Below are 14,460 nucleotides of genomic sequence, written 5' to 3' on the forward strand. Positions count from 1 at the left end.
ACCCAGCTCCTCCACCCGCCTCCACTCTGAGAGCCATCAGTCTGTTTTCTGTATCTACAAGTCTATTTCTATTTTCTTTGTTTATTTTGAAATCATATAGCAATTGTCTTGCTCTGACTGGTTCATTTCACTTAACATAATACTTTCCAAGTCCATTCATACTGTCGCAAAAGGTAAGATTTCCTTCTTTTTACCAAGTAGTATTCCATTGTGTAAATGTACCATACCTTTTCATTCACTCTTCTACTGATGGCTATAGAAAACCTTGGCTATAGAAAATAACACTGCAATGAACATGAGGTGCATATATTCTTTCATATCAGTGTTTTGGGTTTCTTTGGATCTATTCCCAGAAGTGGAATCACTGGGTTATAAGGCAGTTCCTTTTTTTTTACTTTATTTTTATTGTTTACACTATCACAGATGTCCCCATTCTCCCCCCTCTGAAATAAATAACTAGTTATAAAATTGGGAAATATTTTATTTAAAAATGTAAGTGGGGCATTATTGTCAATTATGAATGATTATGTATAAGTGGAGGAGCAATTCCAAAGACAAACACCAGACAAAATATTGTTTAAACACTACAATAAAATATAAGAAGAGTGTCCAGCAGTATGCCATAAAAATAAATAGAAATCAATTTTGTGAAAATAAATGTTATTCAAAATCAGTGGGGTGGGGGTTCATATTGAAGAATGCTTTCTGATATCAAGGACATGTCCAATATTTAGGATGTTAAAAATTAACAATGTGTCAGAAGAAAAGAAAAATGTAATAATGGGAAAAGTACTGTCTGTTGAAAAAGCTTCCAGGAACATTTTTATGATGTTCAGGAGAATAACTTTCATTAATGGCCACAAGGAGTATGAAATAAACAGCCACAGCACCTTTGATGAGAGAAATAATAATCAAAGAATAGTATTTTTCTTCTCTAGAATTTTTTTTAGGGCTTCCTTGACATCTTTGTTTCTCAGAGAGTAAATCAAAGGATTCAACATGGGAGTGACTAGGGTGTAACATAAGGAGGCCACTTTACTCAGCTCAGGAAATCTGTCAGGAATGAGATACATAAAAAAGACAGCACCATACAGTACACTCACGACTCCAAGGTGAGAGCTGCACGTAGAAAAGGCTTTCTTACGTCCCTCAGTGGAGTGTATCTTTAGAACTGTGGACACAATATACATATAAGAAACTATAATAACTATCATGGTAGGCAGGATAATAATGCTGGCTAAGAAGAAAGAAATCATTTTATATACAAAGAGGTCAGAACAAGATAGTCTCTGAAGTGGGCGAGCATCACAGTAAAAGTGGTTAATGGCCCGAGAAGAACAAAAGGATAAAGTGAATGTTATGCTGGTCTGAAGAACTGAGGTGATACAGCCACAAAAATAGGAACCAGCCACCAACTGAGTGCAGAGACGCGTTGACATCTGGACAGAGTACAAAAGTGGGTTGCAGATGGCAATGAAGCGGTCATAAGCCATAGCTGCCAGGAGAAATCCTTCAGTCACAATAAAGAGGGCAAAGAGAAAGAGCTGGGCCACACAACCTGAAAAGGAGATGGACTTGTTCTTAGACCAGAAGTTGATCATGGCCTTGGGTGCAATAACAGAGGAATAGAAGAGATCAATGAAGGAGAGATTGCCTAGGAAGAAATACATTGGTGTGTTCAGCCGGGGATCAGTCATAATAATAGCCATCATCCCAACATTCCCTAGAAGGACCATGGCATATATAAACAGAAACAGCAGGAAGAGGAGAATGTGGAGCTCTGGGTGGACCTTGAAGCCTACAAGAGTGAAGTCAGTCACTTCTGAGTGATTGCTTATTCCCCTGTCACCCATGGCAGAAACCTGCTGAGAGGCACAAGGCAAAATAAATAAATGAACCCGTGGCTTTGATCCTAGCTACAAAAAGTCTTTTGAAGTATTAAGATTTACAAAGCTATTTTATAATCATTATTCATTTTAACCTCATAAAATTACTGTGACTTAACTTTAAGCCAATTCTAAATGATGATGAATCAAAAGGTTAGTTTATGTCCTAATTCCTATAAGCAGTGGAATTAGATCTTTTCCTGTGAGTCTAATACTTAACGTCATTCCACCCAAATGCCTCTCACATTTGCAACAATCACTTCTCTGTACACCTATGATTCATGATTTATGCACAAATTCTATGTCATGAAGCACTGATTGGAAGAGAGAATAAAATAATTCAATAAATGGCATTTGGGAAGTAATTTTGATGTTTGGGTTTGGAAACATAAGGGGTTTCAGTAGTCTAGTTTAAGAAAATTTAACTTTGAGGATTTAATTTAGAGTACCAGCAGAAATAAAGTAAGCAACTGAATTTAAAAAGTAGTTCAGAGGTGCAATGACTTTTTGTGGGTGATGGAAACTTTGGGTTCTGATGAAACTCATGTACTCACTAAGATAAGAGCTGTGCACAACCAAACACAAAAATCATTAGCACTCGCATGCTAGGTGTGTGCTAGTGAGCCTCCAAAGCCTTTTCGTAAAGACGATTTCCCTGCATTTCCTCAGCCCATGGCTCATTGTTTTTTAAAAGGCCTATAGGTCATGTAGATAAAAATGAATTCTTTAGAAATGAATACTAAAAAAAAGATACATATAAAGAAATTTGTGGTTGTATTCTTATTTTCCCTGGATGTAACATCCGGAACCATCATTAATTCATTTAATAGTGCAACTAAGAATTTGAACTACTTTGTATAAACAATATGGATACTGTCTCTCTCCACTCAGGGCTTATATGCATGAGTCTGCCTAGACAGTAAAAATAATAGCAAATATTTATGTAGCACCATTTATATTCTAGATACTTTTCTAAATGCTTTTATAATCCATACAACAATAATAAGGTAAGTGCTATTAATTTCCCCAGTGTACAGATGAGGAAACTGAGGCAGGAAGTGAAGTCTGTTGAAGGCCTTAATCTACTAGGATTAAAACAGAATTGTAAGCCTAGAAACCTGGCTCCAGAATCCATGCTCTTAATCATTGGGTGATACCACCTTCCAGCTCCTTTACCTGACTGACTTCTAGTTCAACGTTAGAGTTCAGTTGAAGTTTCTTATCTTCAAAACACATTCCTCAACTCTTCAACCTGGGTTAAAACATCTCTGTATTCATCATGCTCCCAAGAATAGTAGCTATTTCACCATATGTTAATATTAAATATTAATAATTCTTCATTTTGACAACTTCCTTATGACCAGAACTTCAACTTGTCCTTCATGTAGTGTCAGCATTATGTTCTGTGATTGGCAAATAGCAATTAATCAATGCATATTAATTATATAGGTAAAAGTTGAATGATACTTAAGCATGGAGAATCAGAGAAAAACATGAGACTGTCATGCTGCAGTGGTTAGCACGCATTTAGCTTTGAATAGAGGGTAAGTTCCCATGCTGCTTCTCTAATTTTCTAACTGGGACCTTGGACAAGTTACTTATGTAACTTGCTTATGTTGCTTATATAATTTATGTTACTTAAGTGACTGATACAATTTTTTCAAGTCACTATACCACTGTACCCTCATATAAAGGAGGGATAAAAATAATACAAGGGGGACCCGAAAAACACTGGAATTTATTTATAAAAACTGTGTATTTATTCTCACATGTTTAAACTTCAGTTACCTTCAAACTACTCTCCATTTGATGCAATACACCTATCCAGACATTTTTTTCACTGCTCAGAACAGTGTTTGAACTCGCCAATTTTGATGCCTTTTAGTGCTTCTGCCAGTTTTTTGTTTCACCTCTTCCACATCAGCAAAACATTTCCCTTTGAGGACTTTTTTCATCCAGAGAAACAAAACAAAAGTCGCTTGGGGAGAGATTGTGTGAATAGGGAGGGTGGGGCATGGGGTTCATGCCATTTTTAGTCAAAAACTGCTGAACACTCAGTGCCCTGTGAGCGGGTGTGCTCGTAAATCACTCATCATAAAATGGGCAAACACTTTGAAAGAGTCTCCAAAAATAATTCACTAAAGCCCAGTACAACCTCTCACAACAACATCAGCTGGTACGCTGATACAGATGGGTTCCTAGAACACTCCCCTCGCAGGGAAACCTGTACTACAAGGTGCCTGCCCTCCAGAAGACAATTCTGGTTTTTTGGGGTCCCCCCTTGTATAACCCTCAAAATTTTTGATGGTATTTAACGAGATGATGCAAGTAAATCACTAAGCACCACTTATAACAGAGTAAGTACTCAATAAATATTAGCCCTTATTATTTTTATTATATCTTGCCACGCTCAATCCTACAATACACACCTAAATAATTGGTGCTAATTAGGTTGAAAATTAATAACAAGTATATGAGCTTTTTTGGATAAACCATTCTAAGTCAAGAGAAGGAAATCAGGGAAACTATTAAAAAATTTTTTTAAATTGAAGAAATCTGAGAAAAGTGTAATATTTTGCCTGAGGAAAAAAAAGAGAAATAACAGGAAAATGTTATATGGTGACTTATTGTTATATTTTTGTTGTTCACCAACTCCATCAAAAATTAAGTATGCCAGTAACTGTATCATAAAGGAGCAACATCTTAAATAGATCATACTTGGAGTCTGAAATGGTATATGATGTTTAAGCAGTGAAAAGAGAGCCTGAAGTAGCTGTGAAATATTTTTTGAAAAATTATGTATTTTATTTAAATTCCTTTAATCATGCCTAAGGGCAAGAATGTAGATCATTTTAATCTTCAAGATTTATCCCTATCAAATTCATTCTAATGTTCATAAGTATGACTAAAGACATTTATGCCTAGAAAAAGGAGTTTTTCCTAGAGTCATTAATAAACAAGTAGTCAGTTGTGACTTATTATTTGCCAAAAACTCACATGTTTTAAAATTTGCTCTTACCTTACGTTGTTTGGTAATTTGTCAGACTCGGTAAGATGAAGCAACAGAACTCCGATGTTCACCTCTTGTTATCACTTCAATTCTAGAAAGGGTAAACACACAGTTAATTAATAACTATGTTCTGACTATAAGTACTGAAAAATCATACATCACGATAAAATGGACCAGTCCCTCCTCCAAATTTCCAAATGCATGTCCATTATGGATTCTTCCCATAGAGAAATTTGACTACTTTTCTTCATTGGTCTACTTAAACAACTGCTCTTTCCTTTAGTACTTATTTCTTGAAAAATGGTGTACTCCTTTGTAGAATAGATACAAGGTAAATTTTCCAAATGATGTTCTGTTAAAATGAAATAAACCCAGGAATTATATCCTACAGTTGTACAAAGTGAACCTGAGGTCTCAATCTGCAGGATCGCATCTCTCCTACATTCTTGGATGCTTGAATGCTTTTAAAGAAAGAAAGTATATACATGAGTATATAAGTATATATGAGTATATATATGAGTATATGAGTGGATATATGAGTATAAATAGAGGCCATGAGCCATCTGGAATCTGATAATATGCCAAAATATCAGCAATGGTTATCCACAGTGGCTTTAATATTACCATAACAGTGTAACTTTTCCAAATAATTGCAGCCTTAAGGTTTCCCTCACCTTCTGGGAGGATAGTCCTCCTGGGAGAGAGGGGAGAATAGGTAAGTTATTAAGATATGCAGGCTCCAGAGCCAAGGTCCATGAGGACCACAGAGGTTCTAGATTAAAAAAGAAAATTAACAAAGAAAAAAAGAGCCTAAGAGAAGTCAAAATGCATGTAGAGGTTTTTTTTCTTTCCTTGCTCTGTGCATCCTTTGGATGTGTGTGGAGCAGGGAAGGGGGAACCAAAAGGATCTTTGGATCTTAATCTCATCATTGAAAAAGAAAGCATTTCAATTTACCATGATGAAAGGTTTTGTGGTAGGCAAATAGAAATAATTACAAAAGGAAATATTGTCCCTCATAATATAATTTATAGGGAATTTTTTTGTAGTCATAAAGTTCATTTCATTTTCACCAAAAGCTCTCCATAATTGTTCTTTAGCTACATTTTGTCAATAATAATTGATAATAAGTAGACTAGCATGACCACGATGGGGAGCAAAGCCCAACAAATGCCCTCTAATTCACTAAGTAGACAAGAAAAAAAAATTCTGGGATGTCCTAAATTAAATTATAGTAGGCCAGAGGGTGAGAGGAAGAGGCATGTGAAGTTGATCAGTTAACAGCCACAGGTGGAAACCAAGGAAAGATGGCCCATGTTCCTGAATGTATGTTGAAACTTTGATTCAACTTCCAGGCAGCTGGCTCAGCAATAATCTAAAAAGAATAGCCCACCAGCCGCAGGCCACTGCATCCTGCTTACTCATGAACGTGTTGCCCACATGCAATCAATCCAGATGCAAAAAGTCCTCATTTCTTTGAAACTATTCACCTATCCCAGAACTTTCCCTGCTCTTCCTCCCCTCATGCCCCCACCCTTACCACTCCTTATCTAGAGCTAATGTTAATTCTTTCAAAACAATTTACATCTTTCTTCCCTAATCTCATTGTAAAAAAAGAAAAAAGGAAAAAGAAAGCCCTGTCAACCCCAGGACTGCTCCTGGTGGTTCAGACTGCATGCCCCACGGCCTGGTCCTTTCTTGGGCTAGCATATATCTCAATAAACCCTTTCTTTTAGGACAACTTTTGGTTTGGGAGGTTTTTGTTTGATAAAGTAAAGGGTAAATAATGATCGACTGGCTCTAAGGTTAGATTTGCCTTTTAAATTTAAATGCTTAAAAGTACTTTATCCAGACAGATATCATGTATTAAATTAATATGCTCTCAACTGTCACTGTAAACAGTCATTTAGATTGAATGTGGGAGGTGGGGGTAGGTACAGCAGGGGAGAGTAATAGGGGGGAACGGGGACAACTGTAACTGAACAACAATTAAAAAAACAAATTAAGAAAAGAATAAAAAGTATTGATTTCCTAGAAGCATCCAAATTAACCTATTTGGATTTGGGAGACCTGTTAACCCACCAAAACAACCTTGGTTAATCTGAAATATTTCCATATTCTCCTTTGAAACAACACACTTATTGTCAGTCAACTTGTTTAGCAATTAAGGATAATCTTACACATATTTTCTTCTTTGGTAGCATTTAAACTAAGTGTTATTTATCCTTCCAAGGAGCAGTATTGATAATAAAAACCAGCAAATGATCCAAAAATGCCTTTACCAAAATTAAAATGAGTAATAGAGTAACAATAAAAATTAGAACGTATGCAGAATTTCTCTTTGATTCTTCAACCTTCCTCAATCTGAAAAGGTTTACCTTTATTTTTTTTGTTTTTCTATGGTCTACAAAAATGCCTCAGATCCCAAAGTCTTTGTGACCTTTGCATCTTCCATTTGTTGCTCTCACAGCAACTTCCTCAAAAATGGACACGAAATGAATTCATATAAGTTTAAATCAAGGGGGGAAATGACTGAACAAAGTAACACAACTATTCTGTCTCCATCTTTACTCTACTGCTCTATCATATTTGAAATCCATTCAAATAATTGTATATTAATATTATTTTATTAGGGGGTGGGGAAATTAAATTTATAGGCTAACATACATAAGGATCATTATATTTTATCCCAGAACTATCAGAATGAAGCTTTTTAGTCATAAAGCTGAATACAGCAGTTTCTAGCATCAGTCCTCATGTGTTGGTTTGGAATTGAAAAATGCAACTGAAAAACCTGCAACCACAAAAACTCTACCCAGCAAGGTTATCATTCAGAATTGAAGGAGGGATCAAGATTTTCCCACACAAGCAAAAACTAAAGGAGTTTATCACCACTAAATCAGCATTAAAATAAATGTTAAGAGGAATTCTTTAAGTGGAAAAGAAAAGGCCAAAACTTGAAATAAAAATATATATACATGCAAAATATATATACATGCAAGGAAAAAAATCTCACTAGTAAAGCCAAACATATACTAAAGATAGTAGACCAACCACTTACAAATCTAGTATGAAAACAATTAAAATGGCAATAAGGACATACATATCAGTAATTACTTTAAATTCAGCTAGTGCTCCATTTTTAAATATGCACGGTGACTGAATGGATAAAAAACAAGACCCTCACACATGCCGTCTACATGAGACTCCAGATGGAAAGACACACAGACTGAAAGTAAAGGGATGGAAAAGATACTTCATGAAAATGGAGACAAAAAAAGAAGAAGCTGGGATAGCAATACTCTATCAAACAACATGGATAGACCTGGAGGGTATAATGCTAAGTGAAATAAGTCAGAGAAAGACAAATACTGTATCATTTCACTTATGTGTGGAATCTAAAAAACTAAACAAATGAGCAAACAGAACAGACTCATAGATACAGAAAAACTGATAGTTGCCAGAAGGTTGGGAGGTAGGGATATGGGCAATAAGGTGAAGGGGATTAAGAGGTACAAACTTACAGTTATAACATAAATAATTCCCAGGGATATAAAGTACAGCATAGGGAATACAGTTAATAACATCACAATAACTTTGTACAGTGACAGGCAGTAGACTTTTTGTGGTGATCGCTTTGTAAGGAGTAAAAATGTGAAATCTAACTGTTATACATCTGAAACTAGTATAATATTGTATGTCAACTATACTTTAATAAAATGAGCTTTATATTCCAGAATAAAAATTAGGCATGCGGCCAAAGAAAAAGAATAGGAAGCATTTGAAGACATGCTAAAATCACTTCATGCATAACTATACTTTCTGCAAAGAGTCACAAAATTAATAGAAACTTGTCCTTTGCTACTATTTGAAAAGCGGGAGGAGGAGGAGGGAGAGTAGAGGAAGGAGAAGGAAAAGGAGATACAGAAGCGGAAGACATTTAAATTGTTAAATCAAATCAAATGTTACTTTTTGATGTTGTATCAATGAAGCTAACATTAATATTTCAAGAATAACAATCTAGAATAATAGAATACTTATGGTAGAGTACTATTGTTTATATTGCTTTCATATAAAATTTTAACATATGAACTATGAAAGGGTTTACCTTCATGCATAAAGGAATGATAAAGAATAAATATTAGGTATGAAATAATCAAAATAGAAGCAGGAGGATTTTTTGATTGTGAGGTCTTCTAAGCAGTACAACAAGATAAAAAGAGATAATAGAATTCACATTATTAGAACTACATTTTAAGCATAAGTTATCATATTGCCAGTCTGATTTAGCCTTTCTCTTCTTTCAAGCAATAGGCTGTGAATTATTAAGGTTTATTCTCATCTTGATAATTTTTAATTTATGACACAGAACATTTTGAAACTCAAGAAAAGTATCTTTTAAGCACGTAAAAAAAGTCCTTGTCTGTCTTATGTGACTATTTTGTAATTATTCTTACCTGAATTTATATTTCTTGTGAAATTTCTCGTGTGATGTTTCAGGGAGCTAAATTCTTTTCATTTCAGTCTAGGAGAGAAAATGTATTTGAAAAATAAAAACTATCAATGACAATGTCAAACTTAAACATCTCAACCTCCAGTAGAATCACAACCCTCCTAAGCAGAGCGTGACCACATTCTTTGTTATGGGCCATAATTTCCCCTTACCTATTATTGAAGTTTGCTCTTTCCTTAGTACAATTTTGTTTGAAAACCTGGTATATCTGTCTTCCTGAATACAGAGTGGAGATGATAGACTAGGAATCTCTTTAGTTCTCTTAGAGAGTTATGGGTATTTCTCTTCCAAAACTGAAATAAATGCCAGTGAATATATGAAACCAAACTGCATGCAAATCTCCTGCCTCCATGCTGACATATTTCACAGGACATACAGAGAATGGGAGCAAAGTGGAAATTTCAGACAAAGAACACAGCTCCCTGGTCCCTGATGACATACAAAACTAGCAGTAGCCAGAATCCTTGGTAGTAGCTGTTTTTCCCAATCCTATAAAACTATTTCAGAGAATTGTAGTATAAAGTTTTTCAGAATTTTGGAGGAAGAAGTCCCTCTGACAGAGGACCAAAAACTAAGCCAATTAGAATGTTGTAACAAGGTTGTGAACTTCAGAGCCGACCCGTGACCTCTTCCCCTCAATCTGAATCTCCTACTGAGGTGAAAGCATCGTGCTGATGCTCCTCAAACCAAATTAACAGATGAGATGGTATCTTAGTTAAAAGTTGAAGAACTCAAAATTCTTGCTTGTAAAAATAGCGTTTTGTACTGCTGCATGACAGTACAATATCTTCAGAAAAGAAGCAGAATTTGTATCATTAGTGTTATGTCTGTTCCAAAATGTAACCCAATTTCATATTTATTATATCGAGTCCCAGAGCAAAATCACTGAGACATTGTTGTTGAGAATAGAAATTTTGCAGGTACATATTACCAATCCCTTCCTCTGGTGTGTCTTCTTTTCTGATCAGCATGCATTCTAAATTCCTACTTGAATGTGTTAGTTACCAAAAAAATTCCAAAAAATAGAGTGAATGGCATGAACTGAAGTTTAAAAGAAATAAAATACAGTACTGTTCTATACTGCATTTAATATTGAAATCTGATGTGACAAAAGACCCATAGCTGTTGTCAAAATAAAATACAAAATGGAGACTTTGAAACCACACAATCACTGTCTCTGGCATGCAGGAGTTCACCAATGTTTGTGAGATTAAAGAGCCTAAGTCATGTGGAGATTATGCAGCTTGACTCACTCTTGAAGTAAAAGGCCAATGAAATGTCATAGAAAACTATGGTGAAAATAAGCGTAACTAATAAATAGGTGACAATCAAATTTAAAACCTATCTATGCCGTACAATTTCCCTTAAATAAAGAATAATATTTTTGTAAGTTTATGCAGAAACATTAATGTTAACAGTAGAGATCTCTGGAAAATAAGCACATATGTATAATATGCATCTTTTTTAGTGGTTAACTATTTATTTTATTTTTAAATTTACTGTGATGTCATTGGTTAATAAAATTATATAGACTTCAAGTGCATAATTCTATGATATATCATCTATATATCGCATCATGTGCCTACCACCCAAAGACAAATATTCTGATGTAATATGTATTTTGTGTTTTGAATAGGAACAGCATTTATACAAGATATTATTCATTTAATAGTGTAGAAATTAAAGTGTTAATTATTTAAAAAGCTAATGATAGTTGTAGACTTCGACCCTCCTTGGCAGATTTCTCCAATATATTATCCATGGCTATAGACCCATAGGTTAAAAGAAACTGAGTCTTAATTTAATCTGCATTTTTAAACTAAGAAAAATAGAAAATTTTAGAAACTATTTTAGGAACTGATGGGTTTTTTTATTGTGGAGAAGAAATAATTTTATTCTTTGAATCTAGGGTCTATTATCCATATTGAATAAGTCCTTTAGAGGTAATATCAGAAGTGGCTAAAATAAACAATCTTGCAATATATTCATTGAGTAGATTTGGTAGACTTCACCCCAAAACTGTTAGAACTAATAAATGAATATGGTAGAATTGCAGGATATAAGATCAACATACAAAAACTAGTTACAACTCTGTACTATCTGAAAAAAGAAACTCTATGAAAGACAACTAAAGAGAAATAAAGAAAACAACCCTATTAATAATAGAATAAAAAAGAATGAATTTTTTTCCCATTCCTTAGGTTGTCGGTTTGTTGATTGTTTTTGGCTTTTGGTTTTTGGTTTTGTGTTTTTTTGTTTTGTTTTGTTTGCTGTGCAGAAGTTCCTTAGTTGCACAGCAAAAAAAAAAAGCTATCAACAAAGTGAAAAGACAACCTATGGAATAAAAAAAATTTTGCAAATCGTGTATCTGATGAGGGGTCAATATCCAGAATATATAAAGAACTCATACACATCAACAGCAAAACAACAAATAGCCCAATTAAAATATGGGTAAAGAACCTAATAGAGATTTCTTCAAAGAAGCTATAAAATAGGCCAAAAGTACACAAAAAACAGGTCAATATCACTAGTCATCAGAGAAATGCAAATCAAAACCACAATGAGATATCACCTCAAGCATGCTAGAATGGTTATCATCAAAAACACAGGAGATAATATGTCCTGGCAAGGATATGCAGCAAAGAGAACACTTCTGCACTGTTGGTAGGAATGTAAATTATAGAATGAACATTTTCTTTAATATATAGGTAGGGACCATACCTAGAATTGAGTATCATACTTATTGGCATTATCTTTTTCATGTACTTATCAAAGTATGAGGAAGTAAATTCCAGTTCTGAGCTATAATAGTTCATTGTGTAATTTTAAAAATAAGTTCATCTATAATTTCATAAATAACTTCAAAGATAAACTTTATTACAGTTGAATACAGAAAATCTTTCAAGAATTATAATTACAAGGGAGAAAACATATCTGAAGCAATATGGAATAATTGACAAATGAAATTATTTTCTTTTTGACAAAAGAACAAAGACAACAACTTTATATGATTTGTTTATGATTATTGATGTTTAGAGAGGAAACTATTTCATAACCCATGCAGGTATTTTCAAGTCCAGATTCAAGAATAAGTGGGCTCTGAAAGGTTTCTAGCATTTCTTTTAAAATTATGCCCTGTTGTGCCATCATTTTATCATAATAATTCCTAGGTTAGCACTTCTAGGAAATCAAGGCACTTCACACTATCAAAGACCCATCAAGGGATAATGCATAAAACCATAGGTATAATATTTGGTTAGTTTGTTTTCATTTTAGTTTGGTGATTCAAAAGGTTAATATTTCTAGGGTATAAAGATCAAGGTCATCTTAAAATCATTCACTTTAAAAAAAATACTATGGAGGATGCCCACAGGCCAGGGCCTGGTTGGAGTAGGTAGAGTGTGGGGTTTCCCAGGAAGGTAAACAGGGAGCAATTGGAGCTCACAGGGTGCTCTATGCAGCTTGGGGAGTGTGAGGCAGTAAGTGTAGGCCCATAGGAGCAGGGAGAGGATGGGCTGGCATGTGCAGAGTATCAGGAGTGGCTCAGAGAATGGCAAATTCAGGCCTGAGGAACAGCTGCCCAGACCCACTCTTCCTAGAGGAAGTCCAATCTCGAGGGCTCTTGGGAGTTCTACTCCAGGCAGCAGAGGAGTCTTGGAATGAGAAACAGCTGAGTGCCTGGGGTCCTGGAGGACCCTGGTGTCAGATTTGTCTCTAAGGAATCTGGCTCATGTCAGCTATCAAGCAAACCCCAGTCTTTGCAGACACCTTGGACCCCTAACTCAGAGTCACAATGCAGTGGAACCTCTCCTCAGTGGGTCAGGTATGTGCAGGAAAAGAATTCTGGCCCAGAGGCTGGGCAGCTGCAGGACCTCAGAACCAGGGAGAGAACTGCACATGCATGGGCCATGAATCTATAGCTTTAGGGAAAATCCAAGGCTCCCAACAGCAATTCTGGCTTCTTGCGCAGAACCCTGGGTCCCAATCAAGTTTCTGCCAAGGTCCAAGACCACAGGAGAAACCTGAACATGCTGTTCCACTGGAGACCTCTAGGCCAATAGATTACATGGCAAAAACCTAGGAAAAGAAGGCAAAAACTTTGCTAGTGGGTTCCTAGGGGTAAAAATAAGTGATGCCACTCTCGTTTCCTCCCACTGATTCTTGGAACAGTGAATCCTGGCTGTGGAAGAAATAACACCATACACCGGATGCTGATTCTGAGCATATACAGCCTTCTGGAGAACTTTGCCCCAGCCCTCCAAGATATTGTCTCCTATATGGTGCTGTAACTAGGTCTTCAAAAGGTCATTCCACCATGTTATCAAACTAGCTGCTTCAGAATGATGGGAAATATGTTAAGACAGCAAATTCCATGAGTATAGGCCTGTTGCTGCACTCCTTTTGTTGTGAAATGAGTTTATTGATCAAAAGCAATGGTGTGTGGAATAACATGATGGTGTACAAGGCATTCTCTTTCTTCATGGATGGTAGTTTGGGCAAAAGCATTGCATGCAGGCAATAGCAATCTAAATATAGAATATCTAGTCCAATAAAAACAAAATTCTGTTCCTTTCATAGAGGGAACAGCCCAGTATCACCACCAACCTGTCACCAGGTAGCTGGCTAATCACCCCAGGAAAGGGGCCATATTGGGGACTCAGTCCTAGTGTCTGCTATTAGCAGTTTGAGCCCTCAGCAGTGGCTGCAAGGTCAGCCTGGGTGAGTAGAAGACCATGGCTGAGCCCATGCATAACCTCCATCCCTGCCACCTTGGCCACTTTGTCCATGAGCTCATTGGGCAAAGACAGGGGTGGCTAGGAAAAGAGGCTGACTGGTATCCACAGAACAGGTTATGCTACTTTCTTGATTATTAAAATCTTCCTTTGCTGAGGTCATCCTTTGGTGAGCAGTCACATGGGACACAAGTATCTTCATGTTTTTTGCCCATTCAAAGAGGTCTATCCACATACCTCTTCCCAAAGTTTGTTTGTCAGAAATTTTCCAAATATGTTTCTTCCAACTGCCTTATCATCCATTGAACCATTGGCCACAG

At 35.8% G+C, this 14,460-nt stretch overlaps 1 protein-coding gene across 5 annotated transcripts; it reads right to left on the reverse strand.

The window, feature by feature from the left end:
* Positions 1–466: 466 nt before the first annotated feature.
* LOC112318686 (olfactory receptor 9K2) lies at positions 467–5,436 on the reverse strand. 5 transcript variants are annotated; one of them, XM_053919508.1, is made up of 4 exons: positions 5,303–5,436; positions 4,906–4,987; positions 3,063–3,138; positions 467–1,862 (listed from the first exon to the last, which is right to left on the reverse strand). In XM_053919508.1, the coding sequence occupies exons 3-4, from the start codon at positions 3,120–3,122 to the stop codon at positions 912–914; spliced, it is 1,011 nt and encodes a 336-aa protein (XP_053775483.1). In that variant the 5' UTR covers positions 3,123–3,138; positions 4,906–4,987; positions 5,303–5,436; the 3' UTR covers positions 467–911. The 5 variants fall into 5 exon arrangements, with proteins under 5 accessions (XP_053775483.1, XP_045040175.1, XP_045040176.1 ...); XM_045184240.2 differs by having other exon boundaries at positions 5,286–5,436; XM_045184241.2 differs by lacking the exon at positions 3,063–3,138 and having other exon boundaries at positions 5,286–5,436.
* Positions 5,437–14,460: the final 9,024 nt, after the last annotated feature.

Source organism: Desmodus rotundus, chromosome 3 (genome assembly GCF_022682495.2).
Source record: "Desmodus rotundus isolate HL8 chromosome 3, HLdesRot8A.1, whole genome shotgun sequence".
Taxonomy (NCBI): domain Eukaryota; kingdom Metazoa; phylum Chordata; class Mammalia; order Chiroptera; family Phyllostomidae; genus Desmodus; species Desmodus rotundus.

What these genes read in the sequence shown, in the direction of transcription:
- LOC112318686 (XM_053919508.1), bottom strand. Translation starts at nt 3,122, where the DNA reads ATGTGTTTTGAAGATAAGAAACTTCAACTGAACTCTAACGTTGAACTA. An exon ending in TTGAACTAGAAGTCAGTCAG is followed by an intron (nt 1,863 to 3,062) that starts GTAAAGGAGCTG and finishes GCCTCTCAGCAG; the next exon opens with GTTTCTGCCATGGGTGACAG.